The sequence below is a fragment of the Rhopalosiphum padi genome, chromosome 1, assembly GCF_020882245.1.
Source record: "Rhopalosiphum padi isolate XX-2018 chromosome 1, ASM2088224v1, whole genome shotgun sequence".
In the NCBI taxonomy this organism is placed as follows: domain Eukaryota; kingdom Metazoa; phylum Arthropoda; class Insecta; order Hemiptera; family Aphididae; genus Rhopalosiphum; species Rhopalosiphum padi.
Genome location: NC_083597.1, coordinates 16,282,878 through 16,309,347, shown reverse-complemented (window position 1 = coordinate 16,309,347; position 26,470 = coordinate 16,282,878). Strand labels below are relative to the sequence as shown.

The following is a 26,470-nucleotide window of genomic DNA, read 5'->3' as shown; positions in this document are numbered from 1 at the left end:
TATTATATATTCTAATATGAATTGTAATTTTAAATTTTAACATTACTATAAAATGTGATTAAATATCAATCTATGTGCTATCATATTACCTAAAAAGAATCATACAATAAAACAATTGTACTATAGTGGCATAATATTGATAGATTAATATTTATTACTAAAATTTTAAAATTTTCATAGCCCCCATATCTTCAGAACCCATTATTATGGATCTATATTATCCTTAGCAAATAAAGTTCAATAAATAAAAAACTACTCGTTTAAATTTTGATTTTGATATATCAGAATTTTAGAAAAATTATCTGCTATATCTAACTCCAACATGTCTTGCTGACACACAACACTGAAAAAGGTCATGTTATTTCTTGAATGCTCGATACTGAAGAGATACTCTTGATTAACTTTAAATTGCTAATTTTAATTACCTAACAATATGTACAAAAATACAAAATTATACTATAATATGTTGGTAAATTTTTTTAGAATACACTATGTACATAAAATATTAAAATTTGTGTAATGACTGTAATGGTTTAATGATTACCTATATCATGTAACATTATAGTCACTGTTTATTTAGTTATTATCTAATTGAGTACATAAAACTGTTTAATCAGTTTTTAAAAAATAATAACTACATAATATAGATGATACACTTCAAATAAATAAACATTATATATTTAAATTGGTTATCTTGTACTTAATTCACATTTTTAAATACATGAAATTCAAAAATAATTAATTTTATTATTTCATCTTCTTCAGCTTGGTCAAATGATTTCGTAATGCAATCTGAAAACAAAAACAAAATTCTATTTATGAATCCTTTACTATATTTTAAATATCTAAAAATATAAGAATACAATTAAATAATAATACACAAAAATCAAACCACATTCAATTTTTAATACATTTTAAAACAAGCAAAATATTTATACCTAAATCTATTAACTTTCACTATTTTTATGATTAAATTAATTTGTTTTGTAGATTTGATAAATACGTTTTTTTTATTGATATCAATGAAAAAAAAATGATTAATTAATTAATTTACATTGTTTGCCTTCGGTTAAAGACTTTAAAAAGGATTTTATTTGATTCTAAATTACTATTCAATGCTCATGTATCATTGACTAAAAATAAAGCCTTAGCTATATTTGGTATGATAAAAATACTGTTCCGATTTTTATGATCCATTTGCTCTCAAGTGTCTATACTCCTCACTAGTTTGTTCCTTATTAGAATATACTCCTTTAATTTGGGACCACAACAATGCAGGACATAATGATCAACTTGAAAAAGTGTAAAAGTTCTCAGATTTATATCCCATAAATATAATATTCTAAGAACTCCTCACTTTGGTTATGAAAATATTTTAAAATTATTAAACTTAAAAACTTTAAAATTACATAGCAATTTATTATACAACACATTTTTCTCCAAATTGCTAAATAACTAGATTGATGATTCATTTTTATTAAGTCTATTAAATTTCAAAGTTAACAAACACTACACTCGCAACAATCATTTATTTTATATTCTTCATTCTTCTCATAAGTACACATAAATATTTTAATGTCTTCTGGAAATAGTCAATTACTTTAATAAACATTGTTATTATTATTATTATTCTATGTGTTAGTTTATTTATCTTTTATTATGTTATATCTTATTATTTTTAAATTATATTATACTATTGTTATTTATACTAAAATATTATGAATTGGACATTTGTATTAATAAATAAATAAGTAAATAATTACTGAGAATAATTATATTTTTAACTTTAGTGGATATTATATTTGAGTTAATATTCTAAAACAGTGGTTCCAAAACTGTGATTTGTGATTATCTGTTTAATTATTTTTATTTTTGGGTATATGTGAAATTGTGAACCAAAAGAGTTTAGAAACCTGTGCCATAAACTCTAAAATTAATTCTTATGGACATTATTTATTATTTTATATAATAGTTTCAACTAATGATCAAATAATTGCTAACACGAATTTAAGCTATTATAATTATTAATAATGAAATGTTTAATGTATTTTTAAATTTATAAGTTACCTGTTTATCCTTAAAAGACTTCTTTACTTTTCCTTTTGCTTTGTGTTTAATCATCATGAAATTTTTGGTCTTCTTTTTTTCTCTGTTTGTCTTACTAGAAAATGGATTTAAACGTCCATCCTTGTATCCAAACTTCTCTCTACCCTCTTGTCCTTTCTACAATTAATAAAATGTAAAAATACTTAATTTATTTAATAGTAAATTTATTGGTACCTTAATAGAGTCTATTCTTGTTTGTTTATCATGTTTTCTTTTTTTATAAATATTTTCAATATCTTTAAGCCGAACTAATTCTCCTCTGAAAAACATAAAATATAAATTTATTATATTATTTATTAATATTTAATATACAGAGTGTAACAGATAGAACTGACTTTTGGAATAACTTTTGTTCTAATTAATATTTTGAATGTTTTTTTTTTATTTATCATTAAGAGACCCTAGCATTACATGTTTAATTTAATTTTTAAATTAATTTTAATGTTTATTTTTAGTACTGAAAAAAAATTAAATTTGATTTAAATTTTTTGGATAAATTTAAAATAGCCAATTTGTGAATCTGATTATAGGAATAATTTTGATGTTAAAAAGATTTATTTAAATCAATTATTTTTTAAAATATCAATGTTTTTTGATTGAATTAATTTGAAACGTAATAACTTTTTAAAAAATATGATTTTTGAGAATTTGCTGACATGAGTATATTTCTTAAATTATTTACTCATCATATAATATTTACAATTTTTGTCATACGTTTAAGTAGCATAATTTTTTTTTTCTCAAGTCTGTTACTCTCTGTATTTTAAAAATGATTATTACCTAGATGTTTCTTCAGGTTCAGCAGGTCTTTTGCGATTTTTAGCAGAAGTCATCTGTTTGCTTAATTGAGCAATTTCTATACGTTTAAAATCTTCATCAGATAAAATTCTCATTGAACTAACTTGTGCTGCCTTTTCTTTCTTTTCAGCCAATTGTTCTTTTTTAGATATTACTTTCTTTTTTTTAGTAATCGTGTTTGTTGTTGAGTTTTGTGTAGAAATACTTTGATCAGTGTCATTTATTCCCTCAGTATCAGAATTACTTTCTATATCATCATTTTCTTCATCATCACTATCATCAACTTCTTCATCTTCACCGTCTATATTCTCATCTTCACTGATTTCATCCTCTGAATGACTAACATTCACCCATTCATCACCTGACTCATCAGAATCATCACAAGACTCATTATTTTCTGTTTCGAGAAGTATTTCAGCACCAGGTACAAACTCTTTTGCATCCACTTCACCATATTTTCTTGCCACGATTTCCAACGATGCCTCGGTAGGTCTTCCCTGAATAATAAAATAGCATAACCATTAACCATAATTAAATAATATAAATGTAACACAACTAATAAAAAAAAAAAATTACCCTATCTTTTTTATGCAATAAATGTGGCATAGAAGATCTATAAACATGTATTAATGACTTAGCTGCCATCATGACACTACGCTCACGATAATTTTTGTATTGAGCAAGATCTCTTAGTAAATCTTCAGTCATAACCAAGGGGGCTCTTGTACACATTTCACGAATTGCATTTAACCTAAGAAACACAAATATATGTATACCATATTTTCTGCTATTTTAAAAATATATTCATTATATGCAAATCTTACCCAATTGCCATAACATCAGATGAATTTCTTTCTGTGACGAAATTATTAACTAATGCGCGTAACACAGGTTCTAAAACATCGGGTGGAACAACTTCGTGTGATGCCTGAGCAACAAATTGCATCATTCGTACTACCTCTAAAACATTATAAATTAAATTATTACAGTGTAAACACTTTATCTGATGTTATAACTTTCAGTAGCCAAAATTTTAATTATATGTTACACCTACATTAATAAACTATTAACTTCACAATAATATTTATCATGAAATTGACTATTTTAGTAAAAATATTAAAATAAATAAAAGATCAAACTTTAAATAACCAATTTAGTTACATAAATTAAAACTAATATGAATTTTTTTATTAATAATACACACATATATTTATAGATATATTATAGAAAGTCAAAATTTATATTATATTAACCTTTTTGATGAGGTTGTAAAAACCTTTGGATATAAGGGTAAAAATTGAAAATTATTAATTGGTGTAAACCAATTAATCGTGACACTACATCTAATGTCAACATTTTTACTTCAAACCGTTCATGTCTTTTTTCTAACTGATGAAATAATTTTTCTGCAAACCCTTGAGGATCATGTATTAATGTCAAAGCTGCAAAATTAGATGATTGTGATTGTTTCTTCTTTTTTTTATTTTTCTGAAATAATTGAATTGAATTATTTTTCAGACTATATTTTCATAAATACAAATCAATAATAATTTTAAGTAATTTGAAAAGATACATACCTCAACTAATCTTTTAACTTTTTTTAAATTTTTTGTTCTTTTTCTTGTAGTTTTGCTCACTTTATTAGCCATAATCACTTCTCTAGTATTGGGTGTGTCCTTAGATAATAATTAAAAGTTTTTTAGTATTTTAAGGAATAACATAATGTATCATTTGGTAAATAATTACATCATCTGAACTTGATGAATCACTCTCGTCTGAAGAATCATTAGCATCCACAGTTACAAAAAATTTTAATGCAGCAACCATGACTTTAGTAATTTTTGAAAAACAACCTGTTGATATAACATTGACTGTTTTTGTATCCCTCCAAATATTCTTTTTGTACAAATCAACCATTATACCCTTAAATAGAAAACATATTATATCATTGTAATATGGTATATATTTAAATTTTTTTATTATACAATTTACTTTATACTTACTAAAGACATTTTAGCTGCTTTAGCATTGTTATCTTTAAGCATGGTGTACATAAAATTTTGAAGATTCTAACAAAAAAACAAACAAAAAATTATATTCTACACTTGTTCATAACTTCAGTATTTTTATACAACACTTACTCGATTTAATTTGGCATCTTTATGTTTTGAATTCAAGTTCTTAATATCAGAAACTATATGTGATTCTAAAAATTTTCTTAATTCTTTATCTTGTGATCTGAGTAATCCAAAAAATAGAGAAAGCAAATCTGTAGGTGTCAATAATCGCTTGTTACGTAACAATATTAAAGCTCGGCAAAATGTCTGAGAATATAAATACAGTAACATTATAATTGCATATTTTAAATCTTAAATTGTGTTGTTATTAACACTTACCATTCGCATATCTTTATCTAGTACAGGACCATGAGTCTGTAACATAACCGTGAGCTCTTGTGCAAAGGTTGCCAATTCACCAGGATAGCAATGCGCTACCTGAGCCATAAACATTACCAGTTCATCAAGGCTTTTATTGAAATCTGTTGGGCGCAATGTGAAAACTGCCAATAGTGACTTATAATGGCGTTGTTGTTGAAGGAACTAAAAATGTTTAAGTTTTAAATATCAATCACAAAATTATTCATGGTAGTCAATTTTTTAATAGTTAAATTTACTTCATCCTTATACGATGCTGGATCCCTTTTAATAAGATTTTGGAGTTGTGGTAAATTGTTTGGCAACTGATTATTGTGCCGCACCATTTTGTATTGTAAGTGACTATCAACAAGTCCGATTTGAATCCATGAACTACACACCAGTCATAAATTAGTATTTAAGTACAACTGTGCTAGTACACTAGACAGTAGACAGAAAAACTAAAAAGTAAAGAGCAATATAATATTACGAGTTATTATATGGCGGTTACGGGGGAGAAGGGAAATAATACGCCATGCGGTGATAAACTGACTGATATCTCACAAAATGATAAGAATAAAAAAAATCTCAATTTTACTACTGCCAACTTGGAAAAATAAAAGTCCCACCAATTTATTATGCTGCCATCTTTTGCGCCGTGACACCAACATAATAAGAAAAAAATGTTCCGAATTTTAATTTTAAATTTTATTTCCCAAACAATTTAAATTCATATATTAATTATTATTATTCATTAATAATCAGCTTAAATTATATAAATATTTACATTAAAAATACAGCATAGCGTACTAGGGTGTGCCATGTAGCCTGTAGTTCATATACCCGTGACTGTCCATTAATTTTAGTAGGACTGCAACTAGCTTAAAATAATTTTTTGGATTTTGTCATTGTCGTAGAAAGCCTTCAAACAATTGAAATTCTAAGGTAAAATTTGCTGTATAATTATTTTTATATTCTGAGCGAAGTGATGAATGTATTGATTTTACAATGTCTGTTTTTTTACGATAAATAGTCGACTTTGTAGACAGTTTTGGACATCAAATTAAATTTAAATTTTTATCTATCTTCTAAGTTTACCAGTTTACATAAAAATCATAGAGAAAACTGAAAAACACACAGACAATAAATTAAGAAACAACAGGAATTTCTATGGAAAACTAGTCTTATTTAGGTTTTTCTTCGTCTTATCGGGTCTAAAAATTGGATTTGGTGTGTACTGCGCTCTATTAACAAACGACATAAACTGTTAAAAACAATAACGCATTTACTAGATAGCGCTAGTAAATATTAAAAATGTTTTTATATCTTAAAATGTCTTACCTTTAATACTATTATTGACATTGATTATAATATATTATTAGTATTTATAATCAATGCTTTTGATTATAGAATGGTCTATCCCATAATAAATGCCTATACGAGCATAGGTATAGCCACCTATTCTATTTTCAAACACTTATTTATTGATATAATTAATTATAATATAAGTTAAATTTAAAATAAACTAAAAAAAATTTAGGTACCTAATATTTATTGTTTTTATAAGTATAACCTATAATTTTAAGTGTTAAAATCAAAGAACTTATACTGGCTTATACTATAAAGGTGATAGTAATATAGCCTATAGGTAGGTATAGGAATATTATTATATTATAACAGGTACTAGGCAGGTATTAGGTATATGGTTAAAAATTACGATGATAAATAATATCTACAATAAAATAAATGTGGAGTTAATTAATATTTTTATTCTAAAATGTTTGCTTGTATACTGTAATATATAGGTGTATAGTTTAGGTTTAATATGTGTATTCTGTTTCTGTATAGTGTATAATGTACAATGCGTATTACAATTAAATATGATAAAATAATATTTCATTCGTAAGAACACTACAAGAATACGAGTGGTAACTTATAGATTTACAAAAAAAAGATTGGAAATTCGGTAAGAGAGCATCAAACGCTTATAAATAAAGTCATGTTTATGTATTTTCAATATCAATACTTTTAAATTTATATAAGAACAAAATATTATGTGAGATTTTTTAATTAATTATCAAGCTTTTTTTATTACCAAATTAAAATTGTTTAATATATGCATAAATTAAAAAGAAACCAAGCAATAAATCGACAATTGCAATAAGTTATAGGTATCTATGAATAAGACAAAAAAATCTACATATTTTGAAAATTAAACCATATCAATGTCATACTAAATGTGAAAATAATATACATTTTTAGAGAAAATTAATTTTTGAATAAGAATTAAAAATTAATATTAATTTGATCAAAAACAGGTTTTGAGTGAAGAAGTTTTCGTTTTTCACTTATTTTTTTGTCTTCTCCCGATTAGTGCTTAAATGAAAATATGTCAATTGAATATTTGGATTATATACAGTTAAGTAATACATATTTAACTGTGAAAACGGGATTTAACAACGTTAATTTAGTTTATTTACACAATGCATTATAATGCATTACACTATATTATTATAATGATTACTTATCATTGATTTATTGTTTATTATATTGAGTTAAAATTTTCATAATATTTCACGAAAGAAAATTATGTGTTGTACAACTTTTTAAATTATTTATGTATAATAAGTAATTATTATTTTAAATAAAGTTAAAAATAACTAATGTATAACAAATTAATGAAACCATTGTAACCGATTGGCGATTTATCAGACCAGCAAAAGATAAACGAAAACTATGATAGTCTGTGATAATTAATAAGGTATAGTTGGTGATTATTATTAGATGATTAGTTATTTAGTTACATATTATTACGAAGTAATACAACTAAATATAAAAATGATAAATAATAATTATTAAAAAATAAATTTTACATTTTAAAAAATATGCAAAAAATTTTCCTCCCCGGCGGGGAATCGAACCCCGGTCTCCCGCGTGACAGGCGGGGATACTTACCACTATACTACCGAGGATTGTGATGTAATTAAAAAAATTAACTATCTTTCACTCATCCAGTGGCCTTTGTTGCTGCGCGTTTAATTAATTAAAAAAATGTTTTTTCTTCATACTTATTAATATTATTATTCATATTTTGTAACAATACATACAAATAAGACATTAGTAATCGAATATAGGAAAACATTTTGTGGAGGATCTTAATTTATTTAACGATTTAAAAACAGTATTCCAATTTCCAAGTGCGAAATTAATTAACGTAGAACCGTGGATCACTACATTTTTAAAATACTATTATAATTTATAGGTACTTACCTACATTTTTACTGTATATTTAAATTTAAAATTTAAAAATATAATCCATGATATTGTCAATAATGAACGCGGATTTATGTCCGCCTAAATTCGACGGGTATTGTTTAAAATCACACACACTTTGACAGTTAAAAATTAAAAATTTATTATTAGGTATTAAACAAATTGTTATAAAATAATTCAATATATAAGATCTTAAATTATTATAATTTTGATATCAATTAAAAATAACTATGCTTAAAAATAATTCAATACATAATTAATATAAAATAAGGTACCTAGGTAGGTATACCTATATAGTTAATAATACTGGGAAAGGAATAAATGCAGATATATCCTAAATAGTGTTTTCAAATAATATTTTATTAAATTTATTTCATAATTTATAATTTTGTGATTTTGATTAAATATAATAACTGATGCGTGGTTCTAAAATATATGATTTTAGATAAACGGGTGCGTTATTGATGGATACTCAGGATACTATTATACCAATGTGTGTGGTAATGAATGGTTTGGTTTGGGAAAACTATGCGGAATCGATGTGAGGATTTGAACGACCTTTTTTGAAAATATGCGGTTATGACGATCACCGAATTCGACAAGTGTTACATGTTACATGATGCATGAGCATGACTAATAATTACGATTGAAGATATTATGTTTAATCGTGAATCGTCATTAAATGAAAATTACACAGCAACTAATATTCATTAATATTAAATTTTATTTTGTATTTTTTTTAAACAAATAGTCTTTATAAAAACACATTCTTTACGTCAATACATACCAACTTATTTTAATTTATATTTAAAAATGATTAATCATTATCACTAATGCTGTAAGTTAGAGATTTTTCATTTAATCATGAATCATGGTTTAGAATCATCTCAAATATTTTTATCAACATTTAACAACAATATGAATGGTTGGATTGCTATTTGCTTATTGGAGCAACCGAGCAACAAATATTAATAAATATTAACAAATATAAACAACATAGTTTACTATGTATTTAGTAGAGATTTTATACTGAAGTAATTAATAAAATAATTAAGCTGAAATGAGCATATAATATTATGCTAAACTTAAACCTTTAGAATATAAAATATTTATAAATTAAATTTAAGTATTACGCTGAAAACTATAAAATTTAAAAAATATTTACCAAAAAACAAAGATATATTATGTAAATATTAACGAGTGGTGAGTGCTCATAGGAAAAATCTCAGTTTCAAAAAAAGCCCGATATCTATAGTCATATCGGTTATTTCTATTAAAAAAAACCAACTAAAGACAACTACCTAATTCTAATCAATTAAAAATATATATTTTTTTAAGTGAATACTGCGTGTGCGATCTACGTTCTATCATTGATTATAGAATAGTCTATTCTATAATCAATGGTTCTATTTACCAGTATGATGCATGTGGTGATGTCCACGATACTAGTGGTAAAAATGCGCGTATTTTCCAATCATTATTTAAACATGTTCTGAAGTTTTTAAATTATTTTAATAAGCGTAGATTACCAATCACAGTCAAATTTAGCTAGAAAACAAAATAGATTGCATCGAATTTTCAGTGAACTGCAAAGATATACACGTACACTATTAAAAATTATTGACATACACTAAGCGCCGTATCTAATATTTTGTTTAATTTTTTTTTCATATTAGAGTCAGGTATAGTACAATATTATATTGCTATATTATAATAATGATAAAGCTTAATAGTTGATAAAAATATTTTATTGATTGTTCGTATTTCGCTTTCGAGGTCTAAAAACTCCATGGGATTTTTAAGGTTTATTTCTAATCCAGTTGCATCTTGCATATTATACTAGGTATATGTCTGGCTCTGATATATGATGTAGGTATCTTAAACTAGTCAGTAGTTAACTAGTATAATTATTTATATTAACTAATACAAATAAACTGTATACAGTGAAATGTATAGTATATGCCTATATTTAGTGTATACTGAGTGATTCTTTTATTAAACAATTCTCATTACTTCAAAATCTATTAACATTTTTAGAAAACGTTTGTTTTTTTTATAATTTCCAGTCGAAATAAGACAATATATTTAATATATGTATACCTATACAGTATACTCGTATATATTAATATTTTTATGTTTTATCGTTATAATTTTTAGGTTTTTTTACTTTTTTGAACAAGTGAAGTAATAGGCTAACATTTTTCAGCGTATCCCCGCGTACTACTCCACTCCACTCACCTGCAAAGCTTTAGATACTTATGAAGTTATAAATCATAATATAAGTACTCCTCCAAATTTTGATTTGTATGTACCTATCGAAATACTCCGAAAAATATTTTTTTTTAGAACATAAAATTAAAAATGTACGTTGTTATTCAATAAAGTAAAACACTTAAAAATTATAACGAAAAAAAATATTTTCAAAAAAAAATAATAGATTATAAAATAATGAGTGTTGCTTGATAAAAAATCACTCTGCACCTATATAAATATATTTATTCATATTACATAATATGTACTCGTATATGTAATTAATATAGATGTTTTTGTTTGTACAATAATATTCACTTTGTATACAATTATAAAATGTGTTTTTACTAAACTTAAGCAGGTTATAAGTTAATTTTTTCTAAAATCCAATCGTTCTATACATCGCTTTAGGTATAACGAACTGTATATGTATACCTATATACCTTTTTAGACTTTTATAGATGTTAGAAACATGAATTAATATTGCAGACTTTATTATATACGTTAAAATGATGTAAGTAAATAAAATAAAATGGCAAAACATGATCCACTTTTAGACAATATACATCATTATTTATTGTACATAGGTATAATAATATTCTAGCGCATGATGAAAAATACAAAAAACGACTAGCTTATACAATGCAATAAATTTAATAAAATACCTCTAAGAGTAAATTAAGTCTTTAAAAATTAAGTACTTAAAATGCAAATCTTGATATAAAATGTATAAACGTAAAATCATATCTATTATCAAAATCTTAATACTGGTTGAAAATTACTCGTTAATAAAATATCTACTATATAAATAACCAAAATGAAATAAATATAAATTTTGTATTTATTTTTTTTTGTTTAATATATTTATAGAAATTTGCATTTAAATATTCATAAATCAAAAGGGATAAATTAATTGCATGTACATTTATTTTTATAAGTAAATGAAAAAACTCGATTTGCTTAGAAAACTATGAACATTTTATTTAATTATTTAAACAAGAATTTATAAGATATCAAATAAAAATTACAATTTATTAGTTTTATTAATCATTCATATAAGTAATATAATAACATAACTTTAGACTTAAAAGCATGATAGGTTATCTTAACTTTTATATAAAATTGTTATATTTGACAGAATATAGCCGGTAGTCTATAAATATTCAGAATCCAACAAAAATGAGGGTATTTACCTACTATTTTTAATTTTAACAAGGTAGCAACAATAATAAAAAATTAAAATTTTAAAAATACATTAAAATAGTATCATTAATAATAACTTCAAATTATAATTCCGAGCACTTAACAAGTAACAACTAAACCGTAATCATAGTGAAACATAATTATATAGTGTATGGTTAGGTTCAGTGACATTTTCGTGAAGATACCTGTTAAACATTTAATTTTGAATTAGTACTATAAAGTAATTAATGGAACGACGAAGAAAATTTACATTCGGACACAATCGCATTTAAAGAGACGTTCGGCGATATGAGGAAAATTCCGAATGTATTACGTTTGACCCATTACGTTTAATGGACTTTATTTTAGTAAAATAATTAATAAACTACTTAAATTTATTATCTGAATATTAATTTAGACCCTTCACCCTTATATATACTGATTTTAATTTGATATTCAGCAAGTTTATTATATATTTATGTTGAATATGTCCATATCCTGTCTATTTTAAACTGATGTCTAAACAATATTTTATTATTATGTAATGATAGTTAATAATTAGGTATTTGCAATTTGCATTACTTTATTCCTGTATAATAATAAATAAAAAATGTGAGAAATCAATACAAAAAATAATATTTGTTTTATTGGAATTCAATCAAATAATCACATATTCACATTTAAGGGTTTCTTTCTATGTAGGTTGTTGACAACCTATTAAAAATGGCCATTGAAGAGATCTCAGCAAGCAGGATTTGGAGATGTTTTTAGAAAAACTCCCCAAATACTATAATTTTTTGATAGCTTTATCATGTTTTCTAGTATAAAATATATACACAGAGATATAACATTAAATTTTCATTGATACATACGCAAATTAAAACAAATAACAAAAAAATAGTCATTACTCATTCGGCGCAAATCGCCTATTAAATAAGAACTCAGAAGTCAAAAGTATACGAAAAAATAATATGATAAAGACGTAAAATGAATCTACTCACCAGTTATTAAGATCTAAGAGAACTCTGTCAGTACTACCTACTATATAAAATTACTTATATTTTTATTCAAGGTAACCATGATTTAAAATATACGTTTAACATTTTATACATAAGTAATAAATTTATGATAAATTATCATTGTTTTGCCAATCACGATTAATTCCCCAATGAGCATATTTGTAGTTTCACAAAACTTGTAATTTAATCCAATATTAAGTGTAATTTTTTATTAACACATTTAGGAAATTCATACATCCCATTATTTCAGGTCTTGGCCTGTAGTGCGTATATAATAATGTATTATAATTTTCGGGTGACGATAATACAATAATGCATGTATCAATCCTTATATTTACATAGAAACGTTTTAAGTTTGATGTCATACAGTGTAATACTATTATATATTAATATTATTATACTTTCTTTTAAATATTAGGTATACCTACCTATAATCGTGAATATAATGACTAATATAATATACGTTATTGTCACAATAAAAGGTAGTGACTAGTGAGTTTTTTTAGATTTCAATCGAGATTACCTTTATATTTGTATAATACGTATGCTCGGACTTAAATGGTTTATTTGTTGTTTTGTATTTTATATTTATTTAAATAATTTATCATTAGGTACTATATATACATGGGAGATGCATTCAAACTCGTTCTCGGATCTCTCAAAAAGTCTGCTTTATGTTTATGAGCTCCGCGTCATTACAACGTCTTCATGTCACTTGACAGTTCCACGTATAGGACTTAGCGCGTGCACACTACTACCTGTACACTTAACATTCAAATCCTACAGCGTATAATAACATATTATAATGTCGTAATATCATATCGAAAAACAGCCACCGGCTACGTAACGGCCGTAACCCATTACCGCGCGTCTCACGCGTGTGTATTTTATGTACTGTTTTATAAAATATTTATACATAATCCGTTGTCTCTCGCGTTTGCGTTTGATCACCGCGCGGTAGACCCAAATACTTCACGTAAGTTTAAGTATACATGCACCTTTTTTACTTCGGCCATACACATATTATACTATATAGGCAGATACCGGGAGCGGGGCTGTGAATGTGTGTGTTTGTGTGTGTGTGTGTACGAGCATATAACAATTTTGGACGGTGTTTAAAGGTGTCGGAATAAAGGGAGAGAGAAAGAGAGAGAGACAGAGAGAGGGACATAGACGTAATGAGAATAAAAAAAATTTTCTTCAACGGACAGTGAAAACTTGATCTCTGGTATTGGCCCCGAGGCTCTGCGTATTATTATTATTAAATATAACACATGCCACCGCCCTCATCGTTGTAATCGTATAGTCTTGCAGTGGTGTTTATATATATTTATAATGCGCATACGTATAATATATACACGTATAGGTATAGTCGTTAGGGTGGCGGTCTATCTGCCACAGCACGGTCGCGAAAACGTTTGCCGCTACATATAATAACACAGGCGTAAGACGTCCGACATCGAATTAGCTTTTCGAGATAATATCACGTTGGGCGAAAAATATAATAATAATAAAAAAAAAAAAACCAACTCGACGAAATTAGGTCTGCGGGCGATAATTATTGTAACACATTACGTGCGAAAATGATGGATGGGTATAGTAATACGTAAAAAAAAAATAAAATTATGATTGCGGCGGCGGTCGGTCACGACCTCTTTAAACGCGACGGTGATGAAAAACAATCTAAACTAATAGCTCAATATAAGTATATAAATATTATGTTCACACACACACCACACGAAACACGCTGAAATAAGCACGTGTATAGGTAACGCGATCGTGACGGACGTCTGCTCGTCGACGGTATAATATTTTGATCGTACGGCATTGCGAAGCGGGTGCAATGCGATTTATGATCGCAATCGAACTTGCCAATAATTGCCCACGTCCGGACTCCTCGTCATCCGTCACCGGATGTTGGGTTCGTGTAGACGAATGCCACCGTTGTGGGTGGGCTCGTGTTGCGACAGTGACGATTGCAATAAATAATAATATCACCGTAGATGTTTCGTGATATAAGACTTGCGATGAAAAGAGAATAATATAGCGAAATAGCGTGTACCATACTACCTACATATACATCATATATTTTTGTAAATTCTGTTGGTTGTCGAATTTCGAAGTTAAATTAGAAGTCATATTATATCTAACATAATGTTATTAATTGTTATTGTATAATTGCCAATTAAAATTAGTGCTAAAATGATAACTAATTATAATCCGAGTGAAATTGATTTTTTTTTATAATGATAAAAAACTGAAATAAGCAGGTTTTTAGTTACCTTTTAAATCATAAGATACTAAATTTTGTTTTAAAATAATATTAACATTGCTATTTATTGTATTGATTGATGGAAGCGTAAAAACAGCAATTATTCATTTTAATTTTAATTTCAATGTTGATTGTTTTTTTTTCATTCACTTCATGTTTATAAGATAGTATTTATAAACTATAAATTATAATAGTATACAAGTAGTACTACTTAGGTATTACATTGATACTACCTATTTTTGAAATAATTTAATTTTATAAATTGACTATTAAGTTTTATGTTAATTAATCAACGATAATGCAATCAAATCAAACTATAAATATTAACGATTTCTAGTTAATATATCTCTAGCAATATTATATATATTTATCTAAATATAAATAAATACTCAATAATGGGTTAGGTATTTATTAAGAGGGGATATAATAGGCAATAATTACTTTTATCTTGATTTGGTCTCCACGTACACGTTTAGTAGTTTAGTTTACTTCACAACCAACAGCTTAATTATAACCATTATGTTTTACGGAGGTAAAAAGCTATAGCGAAATTTTGTAATGAAAACCCACTTGTTAAATGGATATAGGGTAATATTTGAAAAGTATTTAAAATAATGTAGTTTTTATAATGATAGGAAGGTTTGGCCCCATCACGTGTTCATAACACCAACAGCAGCTGCTAATTTATTGCTAAATATCTATTACTGCTTGCTGCGTCGATAGTGGAATATCAACGGTAGTTATGGGTATGGGTTTTAATATTTGCACAGTTATTACAACATTATGTTTGCATCGGTCAGCTAAAATTTTTAAATATTACAATTCAAAATAGTATGTACTAAAATGTAATAATAGCCAATATTAATTTAATTTTTCATTTATTTTCTTAATATTTTTGTATGACATATTCGAAAAGGATTATAGCTAGTTTGAGTGTAATGATACCAGTTGTTACTATACTTAAATCAACGCTTATCTAAAAGTTAAAATTAAAAATACACACAAAGATATAATAAATTATAGATATATAATATAATACCAATTATTTATATTTTCGTGCAACAGTTGATCTGTATTATTAATCATATTAATTTGTATAATATAATATGACAAATTATTCTATTTTAATGAAGCAAATTTCTTCATTATATATATTATTATATTAATAATATATAATCAATAGCACAGGTGTAATAATACTAATTAGCATAGATAATTATATGGTTGATTGTAGAGAAACAAATGTTTGGCCAAACAATTATTCGCCGATCACAACTTTACTGAAAATAATAAGAAAAAAATAGTTAGACGGTTCTTCGTTATCGTTAACTGGCTAAGTACCTAGGTAACGTCGAACACCATTATTATTTATTATTATTATTATTAAAGTCTTTACGATACCATTAGAGGCATCAGGTAGGTAGTCTTATACTCTTATGAATGGTTTTAAAAGGATTTTATTATCAAAAAATTCCGCACCATCATAATCATTATAATTTTAAACGCACGCGCGGAGTAGAGTAACTGCAGCTGTAGTTGATATGGAACTAAATAAAACAAATCTAACAATTAATTTATTCTTTTTAAGCATTATTGGATAATGAATAATGTGTATTTCACATCTAAATTGTACTTGAATATATGTATATTATATAATTAAACTACACATCAAACATTCAAACTGTTGTAATTTAAAAATAAAAACCAAAGAAACTTGAATTTTCGCAAAGTATTCAAAATATTATTTACTAGCCCATGATATAATTTAAAAATATTTTGTCACTTTTTGTGCTATTTATAGATATTTAAAGTCATAAACTTTTTTTGTACTAGTAAAATCTTGATAACTTAATTCAAGGTGCCCCGTAAGCTTTCTTTACAGTAAATATCGAAAATACAAAAATATTTTTATAAGCATATAAAGTTTTGATTTTCACAAAAAATTTGCAAATTATTTTGAAATTCATAACATTTTTAATTTATTTTAATTAATTAAAAAAATTTATTTACTAGAAATTAAAAAATAAAATTGTGTAAATTGAATGATCTAAGTTCAATTTCGATAAAATTACAACATTTTATAGCTCAAGCTTATAATAAATATTTAATTTTTATAGCTAAGACTTGAAAATGTAATATGTCATTATTTATAAGTAGCTGTTCATATTCACAGCTTTCTATGGTAAATCAGTAAATTGACTCAAAAGTTAGTACTTAACAATAATATTACATGATATATTATAAATCATAATAAATATGATTTTTTAGGAAAAAATAATTTAGCCTACTGAATTATTAAAAATAAAATAAATTACTTTAATAGTAATAAAATATTATACTTATAGTAATATAGGCTGATGTCAGATTCGCTCAGAATCATTTTTCATGTGCAATGATAGGTATATCATTGAATTCAAATTTAATACATCCATTACAGTGATTTACTCAATGATGATGTAAAAGTAAAAAAATAGAGCGGTACCTACTTACTCTTTTTTTGTTGTTCTAAAATCCAGTTAATAAATGTATATTAGAAATTTTAAGTCCTGACTCATGAAACATCTATACGGGATGGTTCATTTAACTTAAGATAGTCAATACTCATTATTAATAATAATAAGAACACATAGTTAAAAATATATTTTTTTAAACTAATTAAAACTATGTGAAAGAAATGTTTTTAAGAATGTTAGTATTTTCTGAAATAATGAGCGTTTTACCATAAATGGATCACCTGTTACAGCTGTGTGCCTGTATATAAGTATATTATAGTATACAAATATAAGCACATTAATTCAAAACAGTGTGATATAGTATCATATAATGATTTCTGAGCAAATAGTGTATTTTGTAATCGAATAATTTAATTCATATATAAACAATAATTTAGATTGAAGAAATATTTAAGAAGAAAATGTTAATTTTACACTGGGTGGTCAAGCGATTGATTTCAGTTTCATTTTAATGGAAAGCCGCATATATGATTAATCCAATTAAAACTTTTAATGGAAGATATGAAGAAAAAAACAAGTTGTTGCTTTTGGCGGAAATAATTTTAGGCATAATGAATCTGGTTTTTGTGTAAATCTAAATTTATCGCCACACTAAAGAGTTCAACAACTTTATATCCTATTAAACGGTCATCCGAATTGTGACTAATATGTATAATCTACATAGGTGTCCGAACTATTAAGTATTTTATATTATTGTAATGTCCACGTCATATATTATCGTTAAATTGTTATATCGTTTAATAATATTATTGCTCAAGTGTAACATAACATATAAGTGAATGTAAAACTAAATTGTAGTTTTTCGTTTTATTGCCATCGAATTCGATTATCAGTCTTTTGATCGTTTTATTTAATGTAATTTGTAATAGAGTGTGCCTTCAGTTATATATATATTTTAGTATGGCAGACGCATTATATTGCATAATAATTTATATGGAAATCTTGATGAAACTTTTAAATTTTGTAATTTATTCAAATAGCACAAATATATTTGTCTCAAAACTGAACATTTCCAATATCTTAAATGCACGCGTGTGTTTCACGTTCATTAGTATAAGGCTTGAAATAGCCACGCGTACAATTTTAAAACTCATGAGACTGAAAATGAAAAACTCACAATATTTTCAGTACTAGTATTGCTATGATACCAAACTACCAAAGTACCATGCACGATATGAGTCGGCTACAGAACACATGAAGACATGAAGTGATTACCTACACAGTGCTACACACGACTATAGATATTAGTGTCTACAGCCTTGGTACTACAGTAGGTATTACAGCTACTGAGGATTATTTATTTTTTACAGATGTCAAATTTGTACAGATCCATTATTGTATTTATTTTTACATGAGAGATTATGCATGTTGTATATGTAATTATGCATTTAAATTTAATCATTAATACTCAAATTGACAAGTAATTTAAATATTTAAATTTAAAAAATATAGATTTCATTATTCATAAATCATATAGATATTAATAACGTATCGTTTGAATTGTATAAATATACTTTGTCAAACGATTATGTTTAAATATACGTAATCACACCTTGAAAATTCTATTAAATTTTGTGATTATATCTTGCAATATGAACAGAAAACTTCGATGGCTACTTACTGAAAGTGATTGTGTTCTAATATACTTGATTCTATTTTATATTTCTCTAAAGGAATTGAGGAAGTGAGGAACTATTTATACATATATATTTTCTTTATACTTAATTATTAATATTTATTAAAAAAACATAAATTTTGATAGCTACACATAAATAATTGTGAAAAAACCATTGTGGGTGATTGTGAATTCGTTCAAATGTTCAATTGATTTAGAGTGCATGTCTGAAGTACGTTTGGAATCATTACATTTTGTGAAAAAACCTATTTTTTTCTTATTAGTTACAACAGAAAAACAGATGTATTTTATTTTTTAAATGTCAAGTACCTATTCTCTTCTTCCATCAATAAAATTACATTTGTATAATTGAAACACTTGGGCGTGGTTCATAGGAAATAAATATAGTGCACACAATATATCTAGTCACGCCCAAACGTTAACGTAACTCGTAAATAATAGAAACGTTTAGAATATACTGAAAATACAGCTTGCGTCCGATAGAGGTCGGTACAAGATACTTGCATATCACTATTATGGTATATTCACCTTCTAGACATTGCCTAGTGCCTACTCTATTAATTGAATATTAAAGTAATAAAAAACTTCGATTTGTTATTAGTTTATGGTTTATTTAATTTGAAATGAAAATATTGTTTAAGTTATCCAAATGGCAATTATGACTCTGCAGCACTATTTTCGAAATGAACTTTCATCGTAATATCGAAATCGTCCTTTGTATTTAAAATTCTATGTACATTTAGCCATTTAGGTGCTAATGATAAACTATAGAATATTATATAGATACAATAGTCAATAATATTTGCATAATGCACATTATTTTAATCAAATATTCAAATTAAACACTTTGACGTTAAACAATGTTCAACCAATTAAATAAAATATAACGCCGGCAGTGTTTGAATTTTACATAATATTAGGTATATTAGATATTGTTTTAAAAAAGTTGTACATTTTCTATAATATTATCATAATTTTGTTAGGTATATGTATAGGTTTCAGTTTTCTGAGTTTGTGACTGCGTGTGTGCTCGGAACTACTACTCAACTACTGTGCACACGTACAGATTGTGCATTTAATAAGAGCCTTAAGGGCAAAAAATAAGACTATCTACGTCAAAAAAAAAAAAAAAGAACATAATCACAAAGTATCATGTAAGTATTTTAATATTATACAAAGTAATAAATTATGAGTGTGCATTTCAATTTCGTCCGACCGCGTGCGGAATACAACTTTACTATAGTCAATAATATATGAATAACCTATTTTAATGACCCGTTGTTCTCGCTTATTCGGTCTCCGTTTTAATGTCCCGTGATATATAACTTAATCCACGTCCCTAATTACTGGTGGCCACGAATCACGATAATTTATTGATTATACATTAAATATTAATACGTAACGTGTTATTTCGTATTAATCCGAGTGTTAATTATATATAATAATATATAAACCATATATTATTATATTGTATATATTTTCTATAGTTACAGTTAAAAATACCAAAACATAATAATTCGTCTAATTATCGTAAACGGGTAGTGCCTGTACCTACGTGGATACGTCCTACATATTATATTACAGAGATAAATGTATAAGTACTTAATAATAATATTACCACTATTAGACTAAAATATCTGTTCTAAACGACGGAAATGCCGCCGTATCGTTTTAGGTTGAAACCAGTTCTGTTTTAAATTAATGGTGGCCATGGAAATAATTAAATTCTAAGACGAAGAACTGGAGAAATAAAAATAAAACAAAGCAAAGATCCGAAAACAATTATAATATTATAGTGAACCGGCCACACAGTTACACAGAAAGTATATTAATGATATTATTTGGGGTTGTAAGATTTATTGATCGTATTTATATTACACGGTAGGTGTCTCTTATCATTATAATTTCGATTATACGCATTAGTAACGTGTGTCTATATAATAAAATACTGTACCTGGCACCAACTAATCATATACTTATACACGTCTTTGGTGTTTTGATATTCCACTTGAATTGTTTTATTATTATTAATATTATTTTCTAATTTAACAAACAAGTGGTTGTTTAATTATAAAATTAATTATAGTTAAAGTACAAATACATCACTACCTAATCACTGTACATGCAAGTTGCAACGTGTAACAATCAATATTGTGCAGTCTAGAAATCAATCTGTCAATTCATAAATCATCGAATAATTCATTAAATAATACGTTACTATAATAAATGTATTTACCTTAGGTTATTTATATTATATATTCGGGATGAACACAATTCAAAATATGTTATAGCTAAATAAAAAAACAAAGATTTAGCAATTTTTTTAAGTCTGTAAAAAGTAACAATAAAAATATTAAGAGAATATTAATTATGACTTATAATCATAATTCTTAATTTAATTTAGTAACATTAAAAACACTTATATCAGTAATAATAATAGATCAAATTAGAAAAGATGGATTTTCGTTGCTTTTATCATCCTGTAAAATGGATTGTTTTTTAGATAACGTGTAAGACAAAATGGGAATATAAGAGAAATGGAAACCGTGAAAGTTTCGAAGAGGGATAAAAAAATTGTATTATTTAAATAATGAGATTATTTAAGTCTATAGTTGCTCATTTAGCTACATGGATATCATATGCGTATTAATAAATGGCTAATAAAATGTAAAATGATACAATTTCGATAACATAAAATGTCACAAAGATATTTTAATCAGACATCAAGCTTACATTACGATAGTTGTAATTTTATTTTGTTCATTGTTCGTAAATAAAATGAAAATTCGCAATGTATAAAATTCTCTTTGAATAATACCAGAAAAGTTTTTAACATCAAATGATTCAAAAGCGTAATTACAATTTTATGTTCAATTCACATGGCAATTCGTATACCTAAAAGTCAGATACACTCAGAACCGACTTAACTTTTGTAAAATGATTTTTAACCACATTGCAATTGTTTTTGAATATTTACTTCAGTACAGTTGTAAAATATTTATAAATTTACTAATTTATCATAGCCATAAATTAAAACGATTTTAGTAATCGACTCATTGAAAGAAATTTAAATCTATTATACGCTATTATATGTCAAAAAATACTAAGATTCGTGAGAAAACTATATTATTATTTTTTAAATACTAGTTATAACAATTTTATGTAGGTATAATATTATTTAAATACTCAAAATTGTTAATACAAAAAATAAATGTACCATCTTAATCCGTAGACCGTAATTATTAATATTAAACACTTAAAATCAGACCAATTATACATGTACATTTATAAAAATATACAATATTCGACTTAACCTAACCACTCAATAATACATCAAATCCACTGGATCTTAGACACAATCATAACCTCATTTGAAAAAAGAAATATTGTCACGGAGTTTTTCTAGATATTGCTTAGGCATTTGATAGAGTATAGTTTTATAATTAATTATAAAGGCATTCTCTATAAATTAAAATTATTCCTTACAGACCTGACTATTTAGTTATTCAATCTAATCTTTGAAACTGAGTATTTATAGACAAGAAAAGTAATTCGATTTTTTTATTATTTCTCAAAATATAGATATTATGTAATAGAGATTCAAGGCAACGATCTTTCTCCAATTTATTCGATATTAGATATTCCCAAAACAGCAAATATAACAATATAGTATCTATGCATACCACACGTATAATACTATACTGGTTACAGAAATAGATCCTGTTATGATAACTCCATCCGTTTTTACAACCCTTCTTTGTTTTATAAGTACCGGACAAAAAAAATCAAATCTTCATAATATTTCAACCGCAATGTGTAGATATTCCATACATAGACTGATAAACTGTATGTACTTCACCTTTCAAAAACTCACTACACAATAATTTGAAATTAGAAACTGTCTAGCAACTAGTCGAAAACTATAACACTACATTTTACAAAAAATTACGCAGTACTACCAGTCTCTATTGTTTCTCATCTATCTTCACTCATACCTAATAAATCTAATAATAAGAATTCTTAAATTAAAATAAATAAATAAATAAATGATTTCGATTAAAGATAGCCTTCACATAGTATCATTATGTTGTTATTATAATTATTTCATGGATAGGTTCAGTATATTATTTACTTATCGTATTGATAAATACAGATTGTAAATTAAAAAACAAAATTATAATAATAATAAGTAAGGACTTACCTATTAACCTAGCTATTAATAACGAATATAAATTATTTATTACTATACCTTGATTGATTTTTCAATTTACCAGTATTACAAAGATTAGGGTAAAAAAATCTACAATACTATATTATAGTTTATATTTAGGTGAAAAACTAATTAATAGCATAATTGAATTTTATTGATTCGCCCATATTTATTGATACTGACACTTGGCTTTGGTTTTATTCAGGATTTAATGTTGAAATTAAAAACAATCGTCAGAAAGTTTGAAATTCAACCCACTCAACAATACCACTGCTAAGTGTTCTGTTGACACGAATGTCTTTTGTGAAAGTAACTTGGACAAAACATTTGTACGTCCATTATTCAATTTTCTCATTAAGGAACAGTTAAGTGCTTTATCATGCCATTGTATGTGAAGTAGTTTTGACGTGTTAGCTACTTCCTTTTGTGTTCTACGATTTAACAATTTTGATTGTTAATGGATATTAGAGATAGAATATAAAATGTAATTGGAATGTTTTATTTTGCTCAAATTGAAATGCATATTCATAATTTATAAATGTATTTTAGGTTGTTAAATAAAATATAATTCAACTTAAACGTAAAATGAACACTAAGCATATATTTATAAGCTTACTGTTACAACTTACAAACACATATAAAATGCGTTAAATAATGTATTATTTCAAATAATTATTAATTAACTTAATTAGGTACCTATATATTTAAAAATAATTAATATCATATTATGGTAACAGTTTCTATTATCAAATAAATAGTACATATGAATAATTAATTATGATTTATGAGAAAGGTACTGGTATTTTAACGATAATAATAAAGGATACTGTAAAAATACGGGTGAAATATTGTAATAGATATTTAAATATAGGTCAGTTTGGTAATAATAGATTTATATAATACTGCCTTTTAACATAATTTATTTTTAAGCAGAGTTTAACACTATCAAGTTGGACCAAAATATACGCTTTTTTTGTTACCAGGAAAAAAAAAAACTTTTGTAGTCGTAAACTTGGTTTTAAAGTTTCTTGAAGCATGTGTAATTGCAGCCATAAATCGAATGTATAAATTGTGATTCGTGTACCTTTGTTTTGGCTTAAGTCGGAATTGGTTATCGTGCACAATACCCGAATAATGTGCACATTAGTTGGCAGAATAAAACCATGAAGAAACATTGCAGTTAGAGAGAAATGTATACATTATCTGACTTATATAAGCTTTGATTGATGTGTTTTGTAAACAATAATAACCACAAATTAAATATATTTAATTTTTAATTTTAAATTTTTCACTTTTTAGTTTTCAGTATGAATAAAATAAAAAATAAATTTATTTTCTTTACAAATATATCAAACAGACTAACATATGCTAAGTTTATTTGGATATGATATTGTTAAATTCCTTATTGATCAACAGATAAAGTTCACACGAACAATTTACTATAGTTTATGGATTATGATTATAATCTACCAAACTGTTAATTGTTTATAAACGCATTTTAAACGAATGACGATAAATATGAAAAACATTTAATATACTTACTCAACTACTTGTCGCGTACACACCGTATGCAGTCACTTAATGCTCAACAAAATCTCCGTTATATGCCTATAGTCAGAAGAAGTAGTGTTTAAGGTAATGGAGATCCCTCGAGGATACAATATATTATAAATTAATAAATACACTTAAAATACTATATTAGTCTAAATTATGACTAGGGCAAGTGAAGTAAAATGATTAACAGCCGTCTTTCTTTTACCTATTTAATTCAAGACAAAATTATCGTATTCCAGTAAAAAAACAAGTTTTTCGTAAAATCAAAATTAATATATTATATAATATTTTACTTAGTACCTTAAGCATAAAAAAAAACAAGTGAAAAGTATTGTTGGCAATCTTTGTATCTATTATATCGGGCTTTGTAGGTATAAAAGGACGTATACCATTTATAGGGGAACAGTCGGGAGGAATCCGTTAGCGATTGACGATTGTAATATGGTTACAGTTAAGGAACCAATCTAAAAACATCTAAATAATATTATTTTATACGTTTCAATAATTTATACGCATTATAATAGAGCTAGGATTTCTACGCAGTAAAAAATTATAAAATATGCAAAAACAATTTTTTTTTAAATATTAGTTTATATTATTATTAGTTAGTTGTTATTGTTATTAAATTCTATTATTATATGTTTTTTTTTAAATTTTCAAATGTGAACGACCAGCGACTAGGTCAAAATAAATAATAGATTTATATTGGTTGAAACTCCTTTCCACATCACACAATGTTGTTGGAGCATATTTAAATGATGTGATTTGTCCCGGATTTCGGGATTTAAAGTAATATTAACATCTTTTTCATACGTTTTATATTTACAGTTTATAATGCTACACCTTTTTTAGAAGTATTTTTAATCTCTTATTATTCTTTAGTAATAAGTCTATTTTAGTCTAGATATGTAGTATATATTTACGACGATTCGATAAATAACCCAATAGACGTTCATTAAATAATTAATATTTAAAATTAATATTTATGCAAAAAAAAAATTGTTCTATTTAATCGAGAAAAAGCCAAATCGTGGACACATCTGACGACCAATCAATTTGGACTTAACATGTCTCAGCTGCAGTCATTATATAGGATTTTAAAGTTTAAAATTACCTAACAAAATCCTCTTCGTTTAGCCCATTATTTGTCGTACTTACCATTAGGTTCTCGGCTAACACTGCAGCTATATAGTATAACACTCAATTAATTTTCAATTCTCTTATATTATACAAACGCCTCCAC

The 26,470-nt window shown here is 25.7% G+C and overlaps 1 protein-coding gene and 1 non-coding gene across 2 annotated transcripts; both read right to left on the bottom strand.

Moving 5' to 3' along the window:
- Positions 1-656: 656 nt before the first annotated feature.
- On the bottom strand, positions 657-5,854 carry LOC132920877 (protein SDA1 homolog). Its single transcript, XM_060983603.1, has 13 exons — positions 5,579-5,854; positions 5,301-5,504; positions 5,046-5,228; positions 4,908-4,973; positions 4,651-4,827; positions 4,482-4,580; positions 4,158-4,392; positions 3,729-3,864; positions 3,481-3,655; positions 2,887-3,401; positions 2,281-2,365; positions 2,068-2,223; positions 657-792 (listed from the first exon to the last, which is right to left on the bottom strand). The coding sequence occupies exons 1-13, from the start codon at positions 5,663-5,665 to the stop codon at positions 748-750; spliced, it is 2,163 nt and encodes a 720-aa protein (XP_060839586.1). The 5' UTR covers positions 5,666-5,854; the 3' UTR covers positions 657-747.
- Positions 5,855-8,218: 2,364 nt separating this feature from the next.
- Trnad-guc (transfer RNA aspartic acid (anticodon GUC)) lies at positions 8,219-8,290 on the bottom strand. Its single transcript has one exon. It is a non-coding gene; the product is annotated as a tRNA-Asp (tRNA).
- Between the last annotated feature and the right edge of the window lie 18,180 nt (positions 8,291-26,470).

Bases quoted from the DNA above. Each gene is read 5' to 3' on its own strand.
- LOC132920877 (XM_060983603.1), bottom strand. From the start codon at position 5,665: ATGGTGCGGCACAATAATCAGTTGCCAAACAATTTACCACAACTCCAA. The intron at 4,581-4,650 runs GTAATTATTTAC...TTATTATCTAAG, and splicing joins ATTCATCAAGTTCAGATGAT to GACACACCCAATACTAGAGA. The intron at 3,402-3,480 runs GTAATTTTTTTT...TTTATTATTCAG, and splicing joins TATTGCATAAAAAAGATAGG to GGAAGACCTACCGAGGCATC.